Source organism: Daphnia carinata, chromosome 3, assembly GCF_022539665.2.
Source record: "Daphnia carinata strain CSIRO-1 chromosome 3, CSIRO_AGI_Dcar_HiC_V3, whole genome shotgun sequence".
Lineage (NCBI taxonomy): Eukaryota > Metazoa > Arthropoda > Branchiopoda > Diplostraca > Daphniidae > Daphnia > Daphnia carinata.
This window is the reverse complement of record NC_081333.1, coordinates 6,555,128-6,582,082: the sequence shown is the minus strand read 5'-3', so window position 1 is coordinate 6,582,082 and position 26,955 is coordinate 6,555,128. Positions and strand designations below refer to the sequence as shown.

The 26,955-nt window shown below is 40.1% G+C and overlaps 3 protein-coding genes, 2 long non-coding RNA genes and 1 pseudogene across 5 annotated transcripts; 4 read left to right on the top strand and 2 right to left on the bottom strand.

The window, feature by feature from the left end:
- The first annotated feature begins 323 nt into the window (after window positions 1–323).
- LOC130685478 (uncharacterized PPE family protein PPE21-like) lies at window positions 324–1,456 on the top strand. The gene is given in 5 exon segments (XM_059494643.1): window positions 324–517; window positions 639–816; window positions 895–993; window positions 996–1,019; window positions 1,123–1,456. Coding segments are annotated over 5 exon segments (522 nt in total). The 5' UTR covers window positions 324–496; the 3' UTR covers window positions 1,323–1,456.
- A 62-nt stretch (window positions 1,457–1,518) lies between these two features.
- On the top strand, window positions 1,519–2,165 carry LOC132087852 (uncharacterized). The gene is made up of 2 exons (XR_009420711.1): window positions 1,519–1,606; window positions 1,758–2,165. It is a non-coding gene; the product is annotated as an uncharacterized LOC132087852 (long non-coding RNA).
- A 133-nt stretch (window positions 2,166–2,298) lies between these two features.
- On the top strand, window positions 2,299–3,937 carry LOC130685355 (sialate:O-sulfotransferase 1-like; annotated as a pseudogene).
- Window positions 3,938–6,988: 3,051 nt separating this feature from the next.
- On the bottom strand, window positions 6,989–10,441 carry LOC130685378 (ADAM 17-like protease). Its single transcript, XM_057508678.2, has 12 exons — window positions 10,284–10,441; window positions 9,965–10,207; window positions 9,784–9,905; window positions 9,538–9,715; window positions 9,274–9,476; window positions 9,000–9,206; window positions 8,791–8,929; window positions 8,468–8,703; window positions 8,091–8,403; window positions 7,766–8,016; window positions 7,529–7,693; window positions 6,989–7,463 (listed from the first exon to the last, which is right to left on the bottom strand). The coding sequence occupies exons 1-12, from the start codon at window positions 10,339–10,341 to the stop codon at window positions 7,329–7,331; spliced, it is 2,250 nt and encodes a 749-aa protein (XP_057364661.1). The 5' UTR covers window positions 10,342–10,441; the 3' UTR covers window positions 6,989–7,328.
- An 11,718-nt stretch (window positions 10,442–22,159) lies between these two features.
- Window positions 22,160–22,867, top strand: LOC132087835 (uncharacterized). The gene is made up of 2 exons (XR_009420684.1): window positions 22,160–22,590; window positions 22,667–22,867. It is a non-coding gene; the product is annotated as an uncharacterized LOC132087835 (long non-coding RNA).
- A 637-nt stretch (window positions 22,868–23,504) lies between these two features.
- LOC130685369 (protein ARV1-like) lies at window positions 23,505–26,024 on the bottom strand. Its single transcript, XM_057508669.2, has 6 exons — window positions 25,880–26,024; window positions 25,690–25,809; window positions 25,479–25,629; window positions 25,275–25,395; window positions 24,114–24,214; window positions 23,505–24,046 (listed from the first exon to the last, which is right to left on the bottom strand). Exons 1-6 carry the CDS (start codon window positions 25,970–25,972, stop codon window positions 23,955–23,957), a joined length of 678 nt encoding a protein of 225 aa, XP_057364652.1. The 5' UTR covers window positions 25,973–26,024; the 3' UTR covers window positions 23,505–23,954.
- Between the last annotated feature and the right edge of the window lie 931 nt (window positions 26,025–26,955).

Sequence of the window (26,955 nt, the reverse complement as noted above, 5' to 3'; positions counted from 1 at the left end):
TACATATTCTGATTTTGCTTTAATAGTATTTAAGTAAATGAACTGTATTAGATTCAACATAATTCATGTTCCCCAGCAATTTAAATTAAAATAGGATACGAGATAAATGTTTTGTGAACCATTTAAGTAATGAGTTAACGCCATCGGTTTTTTAAAAAGGGAAACGAATACAAGCCGACTAAAAAAAGCTCTTTTTTTAATGCATACTTTGCTCAATAGGCAGCATAACACCCCACAAGAGGTGTTGGGTTTTTCAAATAGCTTCGGTCCTTTTCCTTATTTTTTCACACACACACACAGGTCATTAAGTTCTTCTTACCTATATGCCGGATCGATCTTCGCATGCTGACACTGTTGCTTTGTTCCCATCGCTCGGTACAGTCGGTTTGACTATAAATACGGCACCATCCAAACCGTGTTAGATACATCCGCACACCAACCGGCCAAGCGATCACATCATCCGCCGGAAGAGAAGCTCTCCATAGTCCTAGGCAAAATGTTTCGCTTCGTGTTTACGGTAAGTCATTTTCATAGAATTTTTCTTTGTTTTCGAATTTCATTTCTGATTTTAAATGTCTCACGTTTACCGTGGAAATCACGAAAGGTTTGATTTTCATTCCAACATATTGTATCGATAGTTATTGATGTTGGCGTTGGCCGTTGCCATGCCGTACCCTGAAGATGAGGCTCCCCTCCTTGTCTCACCGGAGGTGCTGGATGCTGTGGCACCTGTGGACGAGCTGGCCGCACCATCCGAATTGGCTGAAGGTGAAAAGGTTGACGAGCGTTATCGTCCCAATTACGGTCACCAAGCAAGTAATGAGAGAATCCGATTCATTTTGAAATTGAACAATTGAATTTTATTTTAAAACAAACCATTGTTTTGGCGGATAGGTCAATCACAGAGCAGTACAGTTTACCAAGAACAGAGCAGCAGCCATCAACAGCAAAGTAGCAGTCTTACCACGCACCACCAACAGCTTGGCCACCAAAATACCATGCCAACAACGCTGCTGGTGGTAATGAGTTTTTCTTTAATCATCACGATTTAACTCTTGGGAATGATTGAAGAATTTACAAAGTGAAATTATTAAATAGTAATTCCTATCGCGTTTGTATCAGAATATGGCGGAAGTGGTTACCATACTCCGAGAGCCAATGCCGGATACGGCCAAAACATCAACTATGGTCAGAGCGGTTACGGCAACACCGGCTACGCCAACATTGGCTCCAGCAACACTGGCTTCGGCAACACTGGCTTCGGCAACACCGGCTACGGCAGCACCGGCTATGGTACGGGATCCGGAATAAACACGGGATAACGGATCGAACGCAGGTTATGGAATCAATACCGGCCATGGAACGAACACTGGATACGGAAGCAACACTGGATACGGAACTAACACTGGATATGGAACAAATACTGGGTACGGCACAAACATTGGAATCAATGCTGGATACGAAGGCCATAACGGCCATGGCACGAACACCGGCTACGGAAACACGGGATACAATACGGGATACAATACGGGACTGTACGGGAACAATGTTGGCGGCGGACAACATGTCGCGTATGGGCATTCAGGATACAACAGCCTTAGCATTGGTATGTAAAACACAAAATTGCAACACGTCCGCCATGCGATTCCTTTTTTCACGTGCGAAAATTAATCAAATGAAAACATGTTTTTTTTTCACTGATGTGACTTTGTTATTAACGATTTCTTTTATTTGCTAATTTCGAAAATTGGCTACAGAAAGTGGTTACGACAGCAATTACCTAGGATGGCGAGAAGGACAAAAGTCCAACGGCACTGCGGTCGCTGATGCGGCTGCCATCGAAGCCTCTGCTCTTTCCGTCGATTCCAGTCCAGCCAGTGTGGCGAAATTGATTTCACCAACCAACAGCAATAAAACGCTGGCATTTCATGTTCAATCTGTTTTGATTCGAAACAACACGAAATTTTGCCTTCCATTATTCGTGTAGAAAACGGAAGAGGTTGGTGGCTAATGGCGCTGGGCGCCTTGTTCAACGAACCAACGAGATCTCCATAAACTATACGTATTATCCTGTCCACTTAAACGGTTGTTGAATTACTCACTGTGTTACATCGATTTCTGCGATTGCTTTTTGCCAATAAAATTTCCCAAGTCGAAGACGAAAATTTCTTTTTCATTTCCCATCGTTTGATCATTATCAATAATTAAAATATTTTGTCCACAGATGGCTTAAAAAAAAGCTGTTAGGCTTTTTCTGCAGGACTGTACCAGTGTACAACCACACCTGTTGATGTATCTGTGAAGCATTCGACACCTGTTTTCCAAATTCAGGACAATTTCGAACAGTCACTCAGCTAATAGGACGTTTAAAATTTCCATATTTTTCAGGTTGTTTATTTCCCTTCGTCGTTTTAGACGAAGTTCTCTCAGTGTATGCATCGATCGAGATGAAACTACGTCGTAAAGAATTGTATGCAATTGCATTAGCAACAGCACGTGTTTCAATTTTCTCATTACATCAGCTGAACTACGAAGGATCACACATCGTTGGCTCGATCATCGGCACGTTTGGAAATTCTTGGCTGATTGCCAGGGACGAGAAAAACTTTACTTTACCTCCCGATTATATCATCGATCCAGACCACGCGAGCTATCCTTGGATTGGTGATCCTACCTGTCAACATTTCCCTGTTCAGGTACAAGTTCTCCTCGTACTCTACAACCAAAAGAAAGTCAATCAAAAGGCTAAAAGAAATGAATCTGTGCTTTTTTGTAGTTTGCACGAAATCGCACCAGGCCGAAATGGGCGTTAACTTCATTCCCCGGGGGTGGGGTGACGTGGACACGTCAGCTGATCGAAGGTGTAACAGGGTGAGTCAGGAATGATGCACTGTATGAGTAATGCACTATTTCACTTCGTACATGAACAGAATCTACACGGGCAGCGTTTACGGACGTGCAGACAAGCCGATCGTGTTAACAGGTGAAGAGTCCTTTTGTTCGTGCTGTGATTTTATTATTAGCGTTTCGAAATGTTTTAATTCGCGAATGTAGGAAATCATTCAAGCAGCAATGCAAATCTCAAATGCGAATGAACGATTCTCATCAAGGATCACGACATTGCTGGACCTGTTCGCGTTCTCCCGATTGGAAGTTTCAATGGGGTCACTATCTGATAAAGTGAATTAAAAAGCATTTTAGTCAGCTAACTTTGTCGTTCAACGTTTGACGGAGATCAAGGGAAATGAAACAACGAAAAACACTGGCAAAAGAGGTCCCGTACGTAGTTTCTTGTATGGATACCGAGGAGTACTTCTCCTACGAAACCCCGTAGACACAATGTTCACTTATGCTCATTTCTTGGCTACGTCAGAAAATAAAACTGGCGTAGTGTCAGAAAAATATTTCTCTGGCCCTAAGTGGGAAGCATTCGTTGATTACGTAGCCAATATGTGGGCCGATCACGCAGTCGGCTGGATTGAGACCATCCAGAATGGCACTGTCCTCTTCTACGAGCGTCTGCTACTCGAAGACACTGCGGCCGAACTGAAACGTTTGTTGGACGTCCTTCGTTTCAGTGATCCTCATCGTCCACCTGTCGATCCGGAGAGGTTGCGTTGCGCTCTGCGACACAAGAATCGCAAGGACCGCAAACGTTTGAAGAAACCCGTGTAAGTTCAAAATAAGATTTGATAGCGTCACAAGTTACTCATAAATGTTCAGCCAATGAATTCATTGTTCCTTTGAAAATCGTCTTGTTGCGACAGGGTACCGCTGACAGCAGATCAACGGAAGAAATTCCAGTTCTCGATTGAACATGTTCAGACAAGTCTGCGGGAGAAAGACTGGCCGTTGCTTCCCGTCTATTTATACAGGGAGGATTTATAAGAATGGGTACACTTATTGCTGTTTCAGCTCTCATTTTGCTGTGTTCAAACCTTTTAAATCGATACTAGTCACATCAAAAATACAAAAACTCAGTTATCCTGTGACATTTGGCGTTTGCCTTCATTCAAATAAACGTAATTTTAATTTGAAAAAAAAAAAAATAAATAAAAGGATACCATTAATATCCGTTTTTGTACGGAATAATTCAAAATGCCCCACCTTCCTCTGCTGTAAACAGCTGTCATTGTCCCGCAGTGTATACAGACTTAGTATGTTCAATACGTTTGCCATACGTTGTCTTGTAGATATACAATGGAAGTTGAATTTGCAGTACGTGTGGCATCCAATCGCACAAGTCTATAGATATTCCATGCTTGTAAACTATTTTCTTTTGTTTCTTATTCCTTTCGTTTGTTTGATGGTCAGGTGAACGCTCGCCAAACCAGATCGAGTTCCAACACTCAACCCTGTTCAAACAGCGGAATAAAAAAAAAAAAACAGGTTGTGTTCCGCGACACGCCAATGTTTATAATGATGGATCGAGCAATTACAATTGATGAGAATACAAGTAAAATGTTTTACATTTACAAAACGCCTGAGTGCGAATCTGAAGGTCGAATTAAAGTCACGGACGAACTTGAATTGCGTTGTCTGATGCAGCCGACTCCGTTCCACCCTTCACACCAGTTAGTTTGTCATTACGACTGCTGTTGTTTGGCTTTTGTCTTTTTTTCAAAATTATGACGAATTTCTATCCCACCCATTTTGCTGAGACTGAAAACAGTTCTTTGGATTTCTTTTGACAAATGAAATGCACTGATGAATGCGGGAGAATGACGATCGCAATCAGCGAAATAACCTCAATGTCAATTGAATGTCACTGGTATTCTGGGTATTTGCACTTTGATTTTTGTTATAATTCACCCGCATCAAAGTTGTTATGGAATGCAGTCAAGGTGATTACTATGCAGATTTATTCAAACAAGGTAAGAGTCAACCGCTACACATACCGGGGAATGCCTTTCTCGCCCATGCACGCAAACCCAAATAAGGAGAAACTGGAAAAAAAGGAAAGGAAAAAAAAAACGGACTTGTTTCCTAAAGGGTCATCAATATTTTCCGTTTTTAATATCTACAGGTTATAATGGCCTAACTAGTATAGTGATTTAAGCTCATGGAGGCCTGATTGGGAGCTACAAGGAGCACACAATTTGCAGTGTTTTTCCATGTCTCAGATTAACTATTGAAATCACATCAGTTCCTGCTAAAATATTTGTCGGCCTGCAGATCTCTGAAACCGCCGATAACGACTTTTCCTCTATTAGTCGCACTATATTCAACACATTCTTCAAAGATTCAACATGGTGAAATGTAATTAAAAAGTATCCCTTCGAATCAATACATTTGCCGAAATATAAGGTAGATGTAGGTAGTTTGACGGATATCATGGTGTCTACACCACCTGACATTGCATTCGCGGTTTATGAAGTAGTGCGCCTTTACCAATACCTGTACTCAAAAGATGCGCAGATGTACCATAAAAAATGTCTTGAACAACGGACCAGTGGCGTGTTGCAGTAACCAACAACTTTGTGTGGCCAAGGTTTCCCCTGAATTTAAATGAAGAAATAAAGAAAAATCCACAATACTCTACCTTAACAAAAAACTAGCTGCCAATTTTTCTTGTTGCATATTCGACTAGCTTTGATTTCGTCATTTTCACTTTTTTCAAATTATTTGCAATACTTCGCTTGGGCTCTTCTTCAGTTGAGTGCACTCTCCCTTTCTCTTCAAGGGCCGTCCTTTAGTGTTGACGGGTAAACTTAGATGAATTGACTGTACGGCACTCTACAGTCTACATGCAGCTAGAGCGGGCATTAAAATGAAATGAGGGGTTAAAGTGATAATGAAAAAATGCGTGATGGGACCCGATGAAACTTTATTTCAACGTAGTGAAACGAACGGCACAGATCAGGACTTGGGCAGCAGACTAATCTCAGACAGGCCGTGCCCTCCAAAATCCTACCCGTTGAGGGCAGCATTGTAGGTGGCAGCGGGTCCACCTGTATAGCTTACTGGCACAATGAAATTAGAAAAAATATCTGTGTTGCAACTAAAGGCGAAACATGAACACCGATGAGGTGTTCTTGGTTCTGGGATCAGTCACGTAGACCTTAATTTTCCTAAGTAATACTCCGAGGTCCGCTAAGGATTTTATGACGTTCGGACGATTTGTACAGGTAGCAATGCCCGGAGAGCAGTCCATAAGATTTGTGTATCTGGCGGCCGCCAACGGCAGGAAACATCCAGAGCAACGATGCTGGGAGAACAGGTGCTTCAGACGATTCGTAAGCATTATAAAATCCCCGCATTCCGCAAACCGTTGGTTACATCCAACTTTCCTTCGGTATGGCTCTTGAGGAATCAGCGTATGACGGGAATGTGCTTGGGCAGGACGTATTTTTGCCCATCCATTTGAGCGACTGATGTGGATACGCTGTGTTCAGTCGCCCTTTCCCGGGCTTGGTGTAGGAGAAAGGTGATGAATATGTCCATTCATTAAGGTCTTCTTTCTGGATCGCAACTGAACGTGTACGATGACGAGGTCTCGAACCCTGTTGTCTCCTCGTTGAGACGCATCACTAACCGCTGGTATACACTGCATCAATAGCCATTTTCCTCACACTTACAAGACTTGCACCAAGGCATGATTTAAACGACCCCTGAGGTTGACCGCTCTTCGACTAACTGTCGTCTACTGATCTTGAAGGATAAAAAGCCCTCCCCCCCTCAATTTAATTTAGTTGAAAAAATAGTTTTCTGGAAATTATTTACTAATGATTTCTGACTGAATTCGAAAACGGATTAACCCATTATATACTGCAAGCTTTACGGTAAATCTGCGACTGTAAAAATAGGGCAACGCGCGCCAAAGTGAATAAATATCGTTGTTAATGTACTTGTGCTTTTCTTCCGTTATTCTATTCTTTGAAATCTTAATGATACATGTTCAGTTTTGTTACCCAATGCATCAAAGGTAATGTCATATATAGCAGACAACTTTCCAGCTGTTGGCATATCGTTCAACGTGTAAAATGTATCTCAGAAAGAATTAACATTTATTCAGTGTTTTGCATACACAGATGGTGAGTCACTTACACGAAACACTTATGTGACTAGAAACAAAACAGACAAAAGTCATGTAAATCATAGCAAAAAAGGGCAGACACAAGTACGATTGAACGGAATAAATGAGGATTTTCAACTCGCCCCTCTAACTGGCAATTGATTGAGAAATGCAAACCTCGTATCGTTAGATGGGATTTTAATTATAAAATACAAGCAAATAAATAAGGGTTAACGAAGATTGCAAAGCTTGTACAATATACGAAAAGTTGAATCGCATCGCAATACAAAACAGGCAGGAAAACCTATCTTCTCTAACGTTGTTGCTGTGAAGGCCGAGGACGGGCGTGTATGATTCGACGAGTTCCATTTTCTGATGGATGGATCAGCTCACCTGATCTCAGCCAGGCTTCCTCTGTCTCCAACTGTCGCTTACGTTTGCGATCAACCTTAACAATCAAAAATAAATTTTTATTTATTTTCAAAAGCATGCTAACAACTTTGTCTGGCTTACCCAGCTAATGAGACAGGAAGCTGGGATCCATAGAAGAGTAGAAACTATCAATACAGCTCCAACTAAGTTGTCTTTAAGCATAGCTAAAACACGATTAATGCTCAGTTCCTCAACGATATCCCAAAATCGTTCCACAATATCTTGAACAGTTTTCTCACAGATCCCCTATCCCACGAAAATCAATTAAATAATAGCAGAAATCAAAATATAATTAGGCTGTCACAGGTAGATACTTACGCTATTACAGAACCCATGAACGCATGGTGTGCCGTCAGGCAGAATATCGTAGGGCTCAAACGGAAAGCAAGTATCATTGAGGTGATAACGGCAGCAACGCTTGCATGCGTCTGCGACGGTATCACACATGCACGACTGATAGTTCTGTGTTTCGCAGAATGGCAGACAAGTTCCGTTACGACATTGACCCTTTTCTAAGCACTCGGTACCGTCTGGTTGTGGTGCCGAGGCTGGACACTCAGAACTGGTACCTGTCAATTGAAGAATAGACAAGCGTGAATCAATAGCTAAACGTCAATGCTACAAAAAGGGAAGATCCCTTTACCTGTGCACTTAGCCTCTTGTTCGCAGGTGGCTCTTTGAGCTTCGCGACATTTCTGACCGGCTGGCATCAGCATACAGTTTTTGCAGCACGGAGAGTTCTTGTCACTACATACAGCACCCTGGTTGCGGCGCAAATTACAAAACTTGTCGCAACAACTGTCATTGTCCTCGGACCCCAGTAAACCGGCATCACACTCTTCTTTTCCTTCAACACGTAAGTTTCCACAGAAGGATTCTTCTGGTTCCGTGAAGCAACGACCAGCTTTTGCAAGCAGAACAGCTCGTATAGATCTCAAAGAACAAGGCGAAAATTTCTTGAAGATCGGGAATGAGGTGAATTATTGATTAACCGGACAACATATAGTATAAGAATTTTACCTTGTTGTTGACGTCATAACCCGAAACTGAGTAAGTGTACATCAAGTAGGAACCGCCTTGCGAAGCAGGTGGGCTACATTCGGGTAAATCCGGGTCGTGCTCTGAACCCCAGTTGTGTCCTAACTCATGAGCCGTCACTAAGTCTGCTTCTCTCGTTACTACCCTTTGACCATAATGATTGCGTGAAGAGCTTAACCCAGAGTTTAAATAAAGCGTGTAACCGCTTTTGAAGTATTCTTTTAGGAATGAATTGAAACATATAATGGTAAATGAAATAAAATAAATAGAAAGACAAGAATAACAAACATATCCAAAATATTTACCTGGCGTGCAGATCCCGCCAACTGAATTGCGCCTAGGGCTTCCAACATATGCCAAACCTAATATGCCTCCCTCAAATTTAATGTCTGTGAATAAGTGTGCTAGACAATAGTCTTTATGGCTATATTCTCGGCTGAAAACCTATTTTCAAACAGAACGGAAATTATGCATAATAACAGTAGAATGAAGTTTAGCCAGGAAACTGAATTACTTCAAGGAGCGTGCGAACATCCCAAGTCGGTTTTTCCATATTGTAGTGAAGCTCGCTTTCCCTAACTCGCGTAGCCTCTGTATGCACCACGATCTTTTTGATCACGAATCCTAACCCCGATAATACCGGAGAATCACTTTCGTTTTCATTACCGTCTCGCCATATTGTGGCTGCATACAGAGCGTGAACTCGATCCACCAGGCTAATCTGTAATATGGTAAGAGTTGATTGGAATTAAAATTTCGTAGCACTTAATAATGAAAGATTAACCCACCAAATAGTTTATGGTTGTCTTGGTAGATCCCCCGCCCATTTCACGGAAAAAGCGGTAGTCGGCAACCAATAGTAAAGGGCAACGAGTTTTGGCTGCACTAAAACCGTAAGGATCCGGTGGCCCAACACCAGCTTGTCGTTTGTTACGACCATTGTTCTCCGCCTCCAATATCATTACTTGCTCTGACGCATGCACTGCCTCTTCTAAACAGAAAGTACTAAATGAAAATTATTTTGTTATAACAAGAGTTCTATAACAGTTTGCCTGTAGCATTCCCTTCTTCTTGAACAAATGCACATGTTCTAGCAAAAGAATGGTTTTTTTCAACAGAATTTGATGTCCAAAAATTCCACTTGGGAGGTTCATGATCAAAAATGACATCAGAACCTTTGTAAACAATCATGGATTCTGGATTGGACTCTGGTAAGTGTCTCCATGAGGGCTAACAAAGAAAAGAAAAAAATAATAAGATAATGACATAGCCAACGGAGATAGCATTTATGGCACTACTTCAACATGAAAAGAATCTTCTTTCGTAACAATTGAAGCAGTTAAGAGTCCATCTTCTATGTGTGCATTTACATGTGAACGTGTTTCACCAAACACTCTACCTTGGTAGAATCCAGTTTCCCCTAGTAATGTATGACAATAAATTAAAATTATGACTAACTTTGTTAATATTTTGATATACCTCCAAGGATAGGTTTTTCCACCCCATCACCATCCACTGCATATGACTGAAAATTGTGATGCAATATCCCTTTACTCGGGTGCAAGATCAACCGAAAATCTTTCCCAAGTGCAGAAAAGGATAGCTCTTTGATTGAGTTGTAAGGGTGGGAGCTTTCCTTTATTCCCCGCTTTACTACTGAATGTCCAAGTTGTGAGGAATGCAATGTGTCGTAATGTTTTAGACTTGGGACTGACGAGAACGCTTCAAATGAAGTAACAAAAATAGTTTTAAGTATCTACAAAGCTTGATAATGGAAAAAATTTATTTATTCACTCACCATTTGCAGTTTGAATCCAAATTATTAGGAAAATTTTTAGTTTGAACTGGAGCTCCATTTTTTTAAAAGATGATTTTTACATCGTCGAAGCGTCTAAAGCTAGAATACAGCAGGACGGGATAAATGTCAGACAGTACAGCTGACAATGACAAGCTTCAAATGTCATCTATCTTTTTCCCACACGATGCTTTCTTCTTCCGCTAGGTGCCACTAGCTTTGCAAGTTTGGATGTGAAATTGAGCGCACAAGCTATGGCAAGTTTTTAGTGCCATCCCTAGTAGCACGCGGTGCCGTTTCGGTACCCGAAAGGTGCCGTACATGCCGGAAAGGCATCCGCACCGATTTCAGGCACCAAAACGGCACCAAAATGGTACCCCGTTTGCAGGATACCTAAGGCATCCTCAATTCGGGTATGAAAAGGGTACCATCTCGTCACCCGAAACCTTCCGGAGATGACGGAGAGAGCCGACACACGTTCAAGGCACGAAATCGGCATCAAAGCGGCATCATTTAAATGTTGTGCTTTTATGATTATTTACTTTTATACTATAGCAATACATTTGCGAAAATGGGTTCTACCCTTACTGATCTTAATAACTAAGAAAGTAACTATACTTTATGCATATACTGGACAGAACAAATGTTTATTTCTCCATTTCGTTATGATTCGATAACCGCACAAAAATTAATAATGGTGAAGTAATGGTATAACAGCATACTCCTCAACCAGGTCGAGATTATTGCTTGGTAATTTCAGAAATACTGTTTTACATCCAATTTGGTTTACTTGCCAGCGCTTTAACTCGGAAGATAAATTGCTTACGCGGTGAATATCCAGGGTTGAAGATGGCAAGGGATAGTTGTACAAATCCTCCTTTTTTTGGAATGTCGTTCCAAAAATCCCGCACGTTCCATCCGGTGATTTGGCAAAATTCTTTGCTGAAACAATCGTTCCATCTTTTAGAAGAACGGTGTTGTTCGGTTTCTTTACAACCTATTTTCACATCATTTAGATGCAATACACTAAATTGTTGCCAGCTTTCTTGGCTATCGCCAGCAAGAATTGGGCCAGTTGCATGTTGGTTAGAAAGGTGGATGCCACCACTAGCGTAATATAGCCCAATTTCAGTTGAGGGAATATTGTATTCCTCGGATATTCTTCTTACTACTTGAGCCAAGGGCCTATTGCCGCATCTTATCATCCGCTTAATTTTGCCAAGGCAGTTTTCAAAAGGGAAGGCACTGAATTGCTCTAACGGGCCAAATTTCTTCACGCACTCGGAAAGATGTGATAAAAGGTGGTAATTTTGGGTAATTTGCTTTCTGTCGTACAATTGTTCGCACTCATCCAGGAACAAAAGTACGTAATCATGGGCAATCCTATTTAGAGTTATATGAAATTTCGGCGATGCAAATATACGGATTGCTGCATGCAGAGCTAAAAAATTGTAAAGAACCCTTTTGCGTAGGCAATTTCGAAGAACAACAGGGTTAGTGTACAGGATAAATTGGCGGAATTCCGTTGACTTCCAACGTTTCACAAGCGCTAATGAACGGGGCTTCCGTGCAAATTCTCTTGGCATACTTTTGGAAACATGCTCCAAGTTGGTGTTGAATAAATCATATTTTACTTTTCGGAGGGGAACGCTGAGCGGTCCAGACAATAGTGAAGTCAACTGTTTCTTTGTAACTCCCAGATACACACAGTGCATAGGATCGACAGGAATAATATTATTGTGGGTGACAATAATATTATTGTCACCCGCACCTGATACCCCGGATGTTATCCAGCACCCGCCGCTCAACCTGGCATGCTATGCTTCACCCCGCTATGCAATGGTGCTATTAGAAAAGCTATCTCGCTCGGCTTTTTCAAAAGTTATTCGTCAAAGCTATGCTGCCGCCTGGCGGCGAATGGGAGGAGCGACGTAATGGAGCTACCAGATTAGAATTTTGATTGCTCGCATAAGGCAGTAGCGCCACCTGGCCTCTGGCTACCTAAATAATTGTTTCCGTCGTATTACGCTTTGCAAGATATGAGCGTACGTTTTCATACAGTACGTTTCATTGGTTATTTTCACGTTTCATTTATTCTAGTGACATCCTGCCTATCTCACCTTTATACCTAACCATTAAGCGTAAAATATTTTAGGAGTTACACGGCCGTCGCATCACACCGATCAAAGAGGTTAAATTCCTTGGAGTCATCTTTGACCGGAAGCCAATATGGTCCGCCTACGTCAACTCTGTTGCCACCAGCTGTCTGAAGAAGCGAAATCTCTTTAGCATGCATACTAAAACAACATTCGGTCTGAATACCTAGATATTAGTGACCCTATTTAAATCACTGGTTCGCAATATCTTTGACTATGGCATCATTGCCTATAGGGGCACAAGCTGCACCAACCCAGCCAAGATGGACATCATCTGTCGAAGAGTCTTACAGTTGATAGTGGGAGCTTTTACATCTACAACGGTGGATATCCTCTAAAAAGACCTTGAACTGGAATCGGTTAGAAGAAAATGTAAATGGCTCATGGCCCGATACCTAATCAAACTGAGCAAACCTAACAACTCGACATATCAGCCAGCCCAGCAGCATTTCAACAACACCTCAACATGGTCCCTCAGAAGCACCTCATCATCTCTTCAATGCTAGGTGAGATTACTACTCTCCATTATAATCTGTTTTCTGACCATTCCGGATACCAAACACAAAGAAAAATCCCTCCGCCCTGGACTACTACACCTCACACGGCATCTTACTTCTCAATGACGAAAACTGACGCCACTAGCAATCTAACTAAAACCCGAGCGATGATAAACAATGCCCTAAGGAATATACCGCAGAGCAGCCTAGGCGGATTCACAGACGGATGTGTAACATTAGCCTCCACTTCGTGAGCCTACACATTCTCGGATATTGGACACAAAGAAGCCTTGCACCTTACCCACCTTGCCCTTTGAATTCAAGGCGCTAGTAATGAAAGAAACCGTGGCTAACGTTTGTATAAAAGAAGTATTCATTACTAGTATAAGAATTAATCACATGCGTAAAGCATTCTCCTCGTGAGGTGAAATGACCTTACGTAATGAAGACGAATAACTAAATAGAAGGAAAGAACTCAGAGGCGGTTTAACCACAATGCCGAATATATTTTTCTAATAGTAGGCCAAAAAAGAAATGTAAACAAAAAAGATTAAAAAGAATAATGTAACAAAGACACAAATACGAAAATTAGCTAAAAACTGGGAAAAATGAGAGAGTAATACAATTAAGGCTTACCGCGTTATACCGTGGAAAGGGAAATATAAGACGGTGCAAATCGGGATGAATGATGGAACAACAAGGCTTGACGAACATACTGCGAGTAAAAATAGCACGTGCAGATATTCATATAAAGTAAATATTAAACTGAATGAAACGGAGCTCTACTGAGTTGAACAAAACACATAGCTGTGCATAATGGTTAACTGATAACTTGAAACTGAAGAGCTGAAGTAGGTGAGTTGACTGAACGTCACTGCTGAACTGGGGAACTGAGAACTAAGGAACTAACTAGGAAAACACAAGGGGCATCCTCTTATAGGTTTCGGATATTAATAAAATTATATATATAAACAGAGCGCTTCCGAATTGATGCAAGAAGAATATGAGTCAATGGAGCGTCGCACGCACGATTAATTGAGATTCATGGAAACGGATGGCGCGATATCCAACTTATTAGTTATATCCAATCACAAATAAGGAGAACAAATACACTTTATGGAAAAGACAATGACACTTGATAATTATAGCAAGCAAGGAGTTTGTCTTAAGCCCCTTTAATTTTATTTCGCCATTTAAAATGCAAAGCTAATCACGTCAATGGAAATGTGTTTTCGGAAAGGAAACAAAGCAAACGAGATAATTTTATTTTCTGTAAATGGAATTGATTGAGTCCTAGTCCATTGTTCTTTGGACGCGAGTTGACTTTTCATGTTTTTAGGCTGTAAACTGCTTGTACATGAACATCAACACACATCAACTGCTTTCTCCATTCCTTTTCTGTTTCGCCGTGCCCCTCTCGTATGTCATGGCGTTTATTTAATTGATTGAAGAAGCATCGGCGAAAACAGCTGTCGCTTTTAACTGTCCCTTAGGGATTCGATTAACGATACATCGTATCGGAAAACACGATGATGTCACATCGGAAAATGCTATAGGTGCATATGATATTTGCCATCTACCAGTAAAAATAATAACCAAATACGGATTTCCTACTCAATGCAACAAAAGAAAACCTTCACGCGGTTAGCCAATGTCTTAATTACCAGAATTGGGGTATGGTTTTTTTGTAACCAATTTTCGTCTTCTTGTTGCACCCCAACTGCTTACCCCCCTTACATTACCACATTTCTCGATGTCCTCTTTTGTTATCATTTGGAAACTCCTCATCGTTATTTTTTTATAAAGTAAGTAAAGTTTTCGAATAATTTATTTGGTGGGCTTAAACCTCTGCCTTTCGTACCTGTTTCAGCAACTCTAACCACTGTCTCATAGAAATTTGGAAAAATCGTGAACTACAATGCTATGTAATCGATGTATTTTGCAAAACCGATATATCGATTGATTTTGGGATACACCACTCGACATATCTATATCGTTGTATTTTATAACCATGATATCTACCTTTGGTTTCATGTTTAATAAATGTCAGTAGTGGTCTACCAGTAGGCAAGCAAAGCTAGTGGGATAGATTAGATTACTGAACAATATGTTTTATAAAGGTTATTACATATGTGAAGTTTGGAACACACGGTACCGCTTACGCCCCATAATGACTAAACAATTCAGCAGCATATACCATAACGTTTTCTTCCGTTCAGCCTGCATGAAATAATCGAATAGATATCCATAACATAGGTGTCTTAAGAAGTAATATCTCAGTGGCATAGGTTCGAAGTCCGACACGGATAGCTGTGGTTTCATCCCGGTGTAAGGAAAAAAATTTTCACACGAGTGTTTATTACCTATTTTTCATCTTAGCCTGAGGGAAGGGGTTAGGGGACCAACAAAAAAGAGTTTACACTACTTTTCCAGACATTTTTCATAACACCTGAGGCACTAGAAAAAGGTGCCTGGACTTAAACTACCCAACCCAACTTTCGTGTTTTTGCGCCAAACCCGCCCAATAGAAAAATGTTTTTCAGTTTTCTATCTATAAGAGTTATTGACAAGCATGCTAGCCATGTATTAACCGAATACTGTGTTTAGCATACAAGATACCTAATGACACTACCTCATTTTTTATAAAAAATTTTTCCATACAAGGAAATGTTTCCTAGACCTCGCAATTACATTAATCAATAGGCTATTCATTAAACTATATCCCTTTTTTGTAATATCACGTAATATTAATTATTTCAGGAAAGGGAATTTTTTAAAGTGAAGACGGTGCTAAATTTTTCCCGTCAAAAATAGTTTTTCCTTTTCCCACCTGAGGCGCTGAACTCAATGTTTTTTTTCTGTTACAGCTAATAGTTTGGTGTAAAAGCAGACGCATTTCTGGCTGCTTTTACGTAGTGAGTTCAGCGCAAAACACGGTGGGGTAAAGTATTGTCAATCTCTTCCTCCCCTTTTGTGTGTGTGTCGATTAGCGCATTTCCGTAGCTAAAGTATTATCAATCACTTCCTCCCATTTTGTGTGTGTGTCGATTAGCGCATCTCACAAGGGCGAATACGCCCACTTAAAATATATATATATGGTTGGATCTCTATGTTTCTAATAGTTTAAAAACAAATCCCCCTGTATACAATTTTTTCAAAACGAAATTTTGGCAAGGACACGGGTTTTCCAACGCTTGATTTTCACCAGGTTTTATATGTTTCAGGAAGAGTTTGCTCACCATTTCGGCATATGAATAGGAATTCAAGGAATCAAATTCCAGCATCAACGTTGGATTCCGTGCCGTGCCATAAGCTATCTCGTCCGTATCCTTATGCGTACCAGTAAACCTTTCACGAGGACCTTATCAACACGATAGAGCGTGTAACCAAAATGTTTTGAAGAAATAAATACAAACAAACCGTCTTAACCTTGAATTTTGACTTTTGGATCGAAATAAAATAAATTGGTTTAAGCTCTTCGCCTCAACCAAGGATTTCTGAGTTAACCTAAGGAAAAGTTATTACAAGGTAAATGACAGGATAAAATTTCACTTCGAAATACTTAGACGTATCGTCCTTCTTTTCGTAACCTATTCCACTAATTTCACAGGTAGATGGAACACTATGTTGATAAATATCGAATTAAAATTAAAAGAAATGAGTGAGAATCATCGGGTACCAATAATTGCTTCAATGTGATCGTCATATGTAACAATTAATGGAAGCATTGTCATTTGGCCAATGGACTCTACCTTGACCTTTCATTCTCCCATCAGTTTCACGATGTTATTTGAAATGTCGCACATTACCTGAGTCGTAGGAGTCAAGGCAGGGCTACGCAGTTCTTCTCAAATTTATTGCTGGACGACGGATGAGGTTGCCCCTGCTATCCAATATCATGCGCAGCTCGATGTTTTGTATTTTCGCGATAAAATGGAATGGCTTAGTTGTATGCGTCATGGCCGCTGCTTTCAACTTGTTCTTAGTGCGGATGGGAACATTTGATCAGATAGTTATAGCTTCAAGTTTGATAAAAATATTCCAATCGATATACATTAAAGTTCGAAACCATCTCCGTCCAATCAGGTCCGCAAACGCTCATTCTCGAACACTAAGAGTGAAAGATGATTTTCTCTTCCAGCCAAAGTCACTTTTACGTTAAAACAATCTTTAACACGAACCTCTGTTCGTGTGCCCAATCGCCTGATGGTGTTGATGTTGGTTAACGAAGGTTCGCCGAGCACATTCCAGATTATTGATTATCGAGCCGTGACAGCCAGAACCTACTATCATAATTAAATAATAACCATTGAATTCTAAATCGAGAAAAGATTTCTTACCCCCCATGGTGGTAAAAGGTTTTATTTAATTATACTGAAAAAATTAACGTCATGTCGTTTGGTCTGGTCATAAGGACAACTGTCCTCCCTCCCAATCGACAATTAATGGGAATAATAATGGTTCTTCAGTATCTGGAAGTCCATTTACATCTGAAATAGTCAAGACACTTTCCCTGAATGCATAATTTCCCCTTTAATCACTAATAAGTCAGGAGGTAATATGGTTTTACTTCAAATGTTTGAGAAGGAATTTTATTGAAGCTGTGATTGGTAGGCTACCTTCTGTCAGAGGTGAAAGAGTTCAACTCTAGCCTTAGTACTTTGTTAAGTTTTAATGGAGGAAGTGCAGAACCTAAAACAAGAGGTAATATGGTTTTAGTTCAAATTTTTGAGAAGTTTCTCTATTGATAGCTGTGCTTGGTAAGTTATCTTCTGGCAGAGGTGAAAGAGATGGAGGAAATTCTAGACCAAGCCTTAGTACTTTATCAAGTCTTAAGGAGGAAGTTCTGAACCTAAACAAGAATGCCAACCAACCATTCCTGCTTGACGTGAAAAGGCACAAGAAACTTCGTTGAATGATGATAAATCTTCAAAAATAAATATAAATAGATAAATCCGGATCTCTGAGCAACGGTAAAGGACAGGGGAGACGAGATGACGATTGAGGAAGAGGAAACCAGAATTGATTCAAGTATTTTTTCTATTACTCGTGTTTGTCTAAGATATTATGTATCCAATTTGTGTCATCGTTATCTGTTAAGATCACTGGATCAATCTCTGGTGAAGGAGAGTCTGATTTTGGTCTCAAATTGAGTAGTTCATCATCTGTTGATGCAGACAGAGGAAGTGTAGGGTCGACTGCTGAACTGGAAAAGGACGACTGAACACCCAAGTTGCAATATTTACCACTTAATTAGTATTCTTTCCCAAAAATGTCAATTCAAGCAAATAACACCAGAATCAATGAGTCAAGAATCGTGTTGTGAGTACCAACAGCGTCACAAGCTTACGCGCCAGCATAAGAGTCGATAGGACTTTAGTTGCTGTAGCCTTAAAATGGTCTAACTCCATTGCCGGATCCTAGGTGTGGGTATATTTCGGAAGTGGCTGTCGAGTGTTTTGCATTCCTTTAAGGAGACAGATTACTAAATGGTGTTTGCCCACCTCCAACGAATCGGAGAGGGCTAGCTTGAGAGTCGACGACAGCACCGAACGATAAATATTGATCGAGCAGTAACTCTTACCCTGTTTTAAAGAATCCGTCAGGAATTTAAGGACTTCAATTACGCAACCTACAAGGGATCAACATCCCCTTGGTGACACCAATCACGCCATGCACTCCATGTTGACTAATAGCGTGTGAATTGTCACGTGTTGCTGCCAACAGAATTTCAACAACTTCTGGCGGAAGACTCGGAAGCAATTCCGGAGAGTCTCCATACGATTAGCCATATCGAGCCGTTCGACGTTAAGGGATGATTCTCCCCCAAATTTTACTGGTAGTTGTTGGAAAAACTAAGACTGGAGCAAGCTCCAGCAGGGTAGGAAACCAGGCTTGGCTCGGCCAATACGTGGTAACCAGCACCACTGAAGCTTGGTCCTTGATTATCTCCGAGATGCACATAGGGATCAGACCGAACAGAGGGAAGGCATATCCCTCTAAACTCCGCCAGTTCATCGATAATGCGTCTGTCTTCCAGGCATTCGGTTACGGAAACCAAATCAAAAATGTGACTCATTGGTGGTTCGAGTTGCTGGCAAATAGATCGACCACCATGCTCCAATCTCAGGGAATTAATGCCTCTGTTGATAGCTTCCAGTCTCCAGCCTCCAACGGCCTCCTAGATTCTATATCTGCCAAAACATTAGCTGCGCCAGGGAGAAAAGTTGCATGGAATTCAAGTTTTTTTATTCGCACCAAGGGGCGATACGCAGTACCACCGAACATAATGCGGTCGATTTGCAGCCCCCAAACAGTTTATGTAGCTAATCGCCGAAATGTTGCCCAACCTCAATTCCACCCCTGTTGCGCGGACGTATGACGTAAAGCATTCTAAGCCTTTCAGTGCGGCCAAAAGTTCCAACTCGTTTATATGACGCTCAATTTCCCTCAAAGTCCAAGGGCCGCCCGTTTTTAACGTTTTTACACACCACAATCCATCCAGATTTGGATGTATCGGAGAAAATGGTAAGGGTGGGGCTGGCCGGTGATATTGGTTTTTCATAAAAGAATTTGCCTTTAGGTACCACCCAAATCAAGTTTTCTTTGCCTCCCCGACTAAGGGGCACACGGTAATTTAGATTTCCCTTGGTGCTTTTAAAATTCCAATTATATAGAGCTTGGATATTTCTGTAATGGGCTTGGGCGAAACAAACGCTTTGCTCTGTTAAAATTACCGAATTGCAATTTCCCTTAACGAAATTTGCCCTGATCTGCGATCCGTTTTACGTAGACCCTGAATGCCCTCAGACTTCTGTTCTGTGAGTGAGAATGACAGGTAGGGAATGAATGATCAAACCCATGTACTCTATAAATTGACAGGGCTCTTCAACTTATTTCTTCCCTCTTACTACAAAATCCAAGGATTCTGACAGTTACCTAACTTTGTTCACTCCTTCCCTTGCTCTTTTCTTTGACGAATGCTGTATGAAAATGTCGTCTACGTATATGACCACTTTAATTTCCGTCCGTCTACGAAATGCAACAACGGGCTTTAGCAATTTTGTGAAAGCTCGGGATGCGGAGGCCAAACCGAAATGCATGCTAACAAATTCAAAATACTTTTCTTCCCATTTGAAACACAAAATTTTTCTGAAGTCCGGAGGAAGGGGAACGCTTAAGCACGCATCTTAAGGTCAAGATTTGTTAACCAACCCCCCATTCCGACAATGTAACGTAATGTATCAATCCCTTCCATTTTAAAATGCCACGAAACCAAAAATTTATTTAATCCTCTTAAGTTAATGTGGGCGAAATTTGGGAATTCCAATTTAAGGCCCGTAGCTATGGTTTACAAAAGCCATGGCTCCCTAGTAACCACCATCCAAGCATCAACTGTCAGAAAATATCTTATATATTTCTCCACTTGTTTTTCCTTTAGTTATCAACCCTTCACACTCTTTTCACCCTTTCCATTCTTCCACCCGTAATTGGCGTCCACCCTAATTTGCCACCCCAAAACCACGCTGTCAAACTCGCTCTTCTTTTGTTTCTCTCGTCTTGGTTAGCGCTACCCGGTTGATGGTCAGTTAGTCTGACAAATCGGCCGTCACCAGGTGACGATTCTCCCTTTCTCTCTAAACTCACTTTGTGTTTGTGCATCAATCTATCATCTGGCTCTATCTTATTCCTAGTGAAAATAGGAGAATTACACAGAGTAGGAACCTTAAAGTTTTAATGTCTTATTCACGCTGTCGATAACAAATTATCGACATCAACTTTAGTACCAAAGGCCAACGAGAAAGCTAAATGACACGTTTCATACCGCTCAGTGGAATTGTTCTCGGGCGGAAGTTTGATGGGGGTTGTGCTGCTCTACTGGTTGAAGCTCCTTCGTTCATCCTTGTGTGGCCGATGATCCTATTGGGCTGATCTCGTTAAGCGTAGACTGTGCCTTGGCTTCAGCTACCAAACGTTCCATAAATTTGGTTCCGAATAAATTCTTTCCACCACTTAAAAATTTTCTTCTGGTCTAACAGGCTGTCGTATTCAGGATAAATCTGGGAAAGCATATTGTTACAACTATTGCCTTCTTTCGTCTGTTGTATTTTGATTTGTGCTGCCATCTTGTGTTTGACGTCATAACCATGTTTGTCACCCTTCCACCCCTAGAGGTCATGTCGAACCTAGTCGACCTCTGGCCTCTGTTTTATTCAGTCTGGGACTCGGGATTTGGCCCAAGATCCGACAGGACGTTAAGAGGGGGCTCTGCCGTTGGCTGGCCGCCCTCGTGTAAGTCCTTTAAGAAGGAGCTTTGCTGGAAAGCTGGCTTCCCTTCGCGATTGTATTGTTGTATATAGTATTTGTGTATGTATTATGTCATTTGATATTTTGTATGTCTGTGTTTTGTGTAATGTCCCTGTGTAATTGTGTGCCTAAATGAAGCAAACTACAACAATATTAAGCCGGCGGGAATACAAAAATTCTCAGTATAGAGCTCCCCACAGTTTCATTGCGATGCGAATTGCTCTGGCGAGGTTTCGTGTCTTCATCTTTTGGTGGCATCGCTTAAATAAGAAAAGTAAAGGCTTGGCCAGATCCAAAATTTTAAAAGCAAGTTTTCGGACGATTTTTCTGTTGTGTCGTGTTTGCCTTGGAAGCCTGTGATCGTCTGACCGCTTTCAGTTTCAAGTAGAGAGATTCATCCAAAACAGGATTTTCGAACAAATCTTTCTCTCAACTTCGATCTAAAGGCTTCAATTGCCACCTTTGCATCATGCGATGTTGAGCTCCGCCCTACCCATTTTGCTACGGAAGACGATTTTAGCTGAAGACAGAGTAAATTTCTTGTTGCGCTGTCTGCCGTTTTCAGAGCTAGACGATGTGCTACCCGATGAATTAGAAGATCAACTTGAATTTGAAGATGAATCGCTGGAGCTCCTTCAGCGTACTGGCTTAGGTATTGTTTTCCAATGCCTTAGAGTTGTTTGCCTTAATGAGAAGTAGCCATTTTGATATTTTTTTCTTATCATTTTCTGTCAAGATGCAAATCTGAAGGGAGAAACGGAAAGCATGATCAGAAAATCAACAACCGATCACAGTAGAAGGATATTTTGCAAGTATGCAACATTCATGATAGTTAGCTTGCGGCACTGCTCCTCTTTATGGCATAACCTTCATTAATAAAGCAAAAGAAAAGCCACAGCAAACCGATCCCGGTTCCTAAAGCATCTACTTACGAACGACGTCTGAAACATTTTTAAGCCACGGGTGAAGATATTTTCGAGAACGACGGAAACACATTGTTTATTCAGGTATCGACATCTGTACGACATATCTAATGACGCTGAGATGGCGATTTTGCCAAGAGAGGTAATTCTAGGACCGTCTGAGGTTTTCAGTTGCCGGATAGACTGCCCAGCCTGAAAGCGGAAAAAAGAGCATCCTCAAGTAAAAATTGAACCTGAAACAGCGGTTTAAGAAAAAGTCAATGATCAAACCATCGTCAAAACAAAGGCTGAAAAATAAATTGTCTTCGAAGATATTCGGGAAGGCCGATTAGGGACTCTTCGTGTACATAAATCGTGGAAAATAACTTTACAAATGGGAGAACATTCATTCATCACGGCTAGTGCAAGATAAGTTTCCTATCTACAAGTGCGTCGATTAAAACAATATTCAGATCTACGATTTTCGAAATCATAGTCTTTTTTAGTATTTTCTTCTTGAATAGGATCTAATATCAGTTGAGGTAAATGCAGAAGAAAAAAGCGGAAATATGAAAGCACTCGGAGCATTTGAGCATAAAACTGTTTGTCTACCAGATTGGGAAGAATTGATTGTAGATTCGTGATGTTCGATGGCCCCTTGAATTTGTACGCTGCTGTGTGGGAATAACGAACTGTGGAAAATACATTAATTTCCTTCAATTAAACATTTATTCACTTTCTTTTATTACCATTTCAGTAAATGCAGGTCGTTTTTGCGTTCGCATTTTGTAGCCATCTTAACCATTTTTTCCTCACCAAATGAAAATGCTATCGACTGATTCACATCGTGTCCTGTTCTTAAAATATCAAGTGGAACAAACGGTGACATTTGCCGGTAAACTACTCCTATAGTAACACAACTTGTCATGGGGACCTACTAAGCACGCTTCGTGGCTCCTAGCTACAATACCTCCGTCATCTTTCGAGACGGTTTGGATGTTCTATGGGCATAAAATTTAGAACATCGTTGGTACAAGTATAAGCGAATAGGCTTATTATGCGTGCACATTATGCGTGTTCGGAAACGTACAACGTTTTCACATCCATGGGACGCTGAATACAGCTTTGTTAGCCATTTGTGAAAAACACCGTGTATTTGTTTCTTTATTCAAATTAAAATAAACAATAATTGAATTTAAAATGGTAGAGTGTTTATGTATTATAAGATACAGTAAGGAACATACATAATAAACGCAAGATAATAAAATTTATAAATCATACCAAATATCTCACACATTAGTATACCTACAAATTATGGTGTGTAATAGGTTTATTGTCGCTAAGCATAAATAAAAACTATTATTACCTACCCGTAACCCTTAGTGAGAATTGTATTTAGGACCTAGCTGGGATATACTTGTGACGGTAGAAGGCTACTAGGGCTCCAGCGAACAAAAGACGCTGGCTGATGGTTTCAAGAAATGGAAAATATTATCAGGCTTTCCGAAAATGCACTAGAATATGTTTTCCAGTCCATGCCAGTTTTAACAGAAGCTGTCGATTGTCGACCTTTAAGATTTTTTATACATCTGTGTCATTTAAATAATTTCTATTAATCAGTCACATAAGTGTGCAGGTTTTTTTCTCGCAAACATAGATGTTCATATAGAAAATTTCGACTCTCTGAAGCGTCGCTTATCAGAAGGTACGTTACTCTCCATATTGTTTATTCTACTCTGTGAATTCTAAATAAGGGAACATTTCAATTGCTATAGAAAATAGAGGTGAAAATACTTTTTCATTATCACACATTTAAACGTGAAGCCATTGCGTGATACCCTGTTGAACTCCCCAAGCGCCCAAAACCGTAATCGCAGACAACATATAGCTTCGACAAACACAGACTGAAAAAAGAAATTAAAATGATAAAGTTCGATGAAATGCATCACTACGCTGTACACTTCATACTACCATGGAATGTGTGGTTGCAACTGATCAGCAGTGCTATTTGGCTTAAAAGACGGTAAGTTGAATAATGGTTCCACACCAAAGAAGGGACCGTAACAAGGTGCCTGTGATACAAAAAACCTATTATCCTACATTAGTTTTAAATTCTTTTACATTAGGCATACTGCATTACCAGATTGAAATCCATTTTCACTACACATGGTCATTTAGACCATTATCTACTACTACAAACAGACTCTGTACATACGGTGGTGAATTCTGTTATTACTTGAAACCTACTGGAAAACCAACTGTTCAAAGTGGCAATTGCGCCATACAACTAATTTGTGCTAAAAATTTGTAACAGTAAGCATTTGGCAACGCTAAAAACCCAAAACCCACAAATGGTCTTTAAATAGAAACATGAAGATGCAACTATTAGTTACCTATAAAACATGGAGCTCAACCTGGTGGTCTGTTAGCAATAAAACGATTCTAGGTAACAAGTGCGAGATTTACTAAAAGGAAATCTCATACAGTAATGAAAGAAAGTTAGTTTTTATTTGCAGCCCGATGTGCTTATAAGTATTTCTCGTACTTTCGGATTTTACAGTACGTTATATAGGAAATACAATAAAAATCGAAATTGACGGGTATAACGTCATTGATCACATGACTATTCGGCTGTAGCGACTATAAGACAACTTAAGTGTGCAATAAAAGGTCTCTTAACAACCTTCCGACTATAACGGCGTTTCCCGTTAATTGGAAGGTCACCGCAGACCTTTCAATTAATACTAATACTAATACTAATACTAATACTAATACTAATACTAATACTATACAAATACTATATTAAAACTTGTTTTAAAAAGCGGCTGCTTTCTGTCAAAAAAAGGTGTTATGGTAAAATCAATTAGTTTTTTTTAAGCCTCGAGTTTTCACTTGCTATGCTTGACCCTATAGTTTGGGTAGCACGATCGGTATTGTACATCAGCAATGCGACGGGGCTCGATAATCTTAAATAATCGTAACCGTGCATCTCCGTTCTAACTCTATTATTCTGCCTTTCCTTCTTATCATACAATGGGTGTTCCATCCCCATGTGTTCTTATTTGGAGTTTGCAACTACAACACACTATTCAGAAACATTATTTAACTATTTTAAAAACTAGTTTTCCATACCAACAGTAGCTCATGGCCATCCCACAAAGTATGTGTGTCCAAGAAAATGTTTCCCGGTGGACACACATAGTTGAACACATGAATCCAAGTAATATGAATGTAAGGGAAAACAAAGCAGCTCCTGCCAACATAACAAGAAGCATGTTGAACAGCTTCAAAATACGTAAATTTATTTTAACTTAAAGACCAGAATGATGTACTTACTAATTAGTTCTTCTCCAATCATGACATAAAAGCTCCATTCTAGTTCATAAAGAACAAATTCAGATCTGTGTTCAATTTGGCCTTTGTGATATACCCACTCAACATAGCTAAATGAAAGCAGTGTAAGTGCCAGAAGACGTGACAGATGTGTCTGAATGCAATTTATTCTTTAAATTAAATTAAATTAACTTATTTTAATTATATTGATTACCTTGGTATTTGAGTTGTACAACACATGTCGGTAGGCAGAGAACTTTAGCAATAATATGTCAATAAATATAACTGTAAAGTCATATTCGACATACTTGTCAATGACCTTACTACAGTTAGACTGTAATAAGCAAAATCGTTAAGCAAAATATTTTGCAACTTAAGTAGAAATGACACAAACAATAACCTACACATGTCTGCAAAGTTAATGCATTTTCACTGAATACTTGAAACAAGGCTACGCTTTTGGCTCCACATTCAATACACAAATATTTTTTATTCATTTGTCTACAATTGTTTAAAAAAGAACAGTAAAAAAACGGCTGTAAATACAATATCGTTGGGTATTCCTAATCGGCGGAAGTGGAATCTAAATAGCGGAATTTAAAGCGGAACGAGCTTCAAAATATGACGGTGGAGTACGCCTAATTGGCGGAATGGCTACACCATTTATACTAGAACCGGTATTTAACGACTTATATAGAAATATGTACTCCATTATGAAACATGAGTTGATCAGCAATTATTTATGCTTTTTTTTGGATAAAAAACATTCAATATTTTTCTCGACAAAATGCATTTCCGGGCAAATACATTAGGATCTTATACATTTTGCACTAATCCGTCCGCTTTGAGCACCGCCACATTGCACGTTTCTCGTTCAAAACTTGAGCTGGAATAGTTTTCATTTTGGATGATACAAACCCTTACAATTAACACAGCTCATTGCGGTTCTAAACCTTTTAGGCATACCATAGTTCTGATCGTCGAATGGCATTCTACACACGCAATGAACTTAGAATGTCCATTGCGTGTTTCGTCGCCACTTTGAATTTCTACGAAAGACAGGCATGGCTGAAAACAGTTCCATTTTTCCTGACAAAATACAGTTCATGAAGTACTTTCTCATTTGACCCTTGTTAAGTCTACCCTCCGATGGGTTGACATTAAATGCAAGGGTGGTTGCGAACATTGTGCCTAAGGGCCAACACTTAAATCCATCCTGTTGGTTTGACACGGCATCATAAAAATTCAAACAATCACTTTCTCTATCATGCATTTCAGCAATGCATAATTCGGTATGGGAACTCGGCTTTAATCTAGGCCATAATTTTTTTATAATTTATACTGTAGATACAGTAATTATTACATATTATGTATTTTATACAATTAGATATAGCAATACATGTATGGATAGTTAACAAGTAGGCCTGTTATAGTTATATCAATTAAAAGGCTAAAAATTTCATTTCTTTCTTCATGCAGT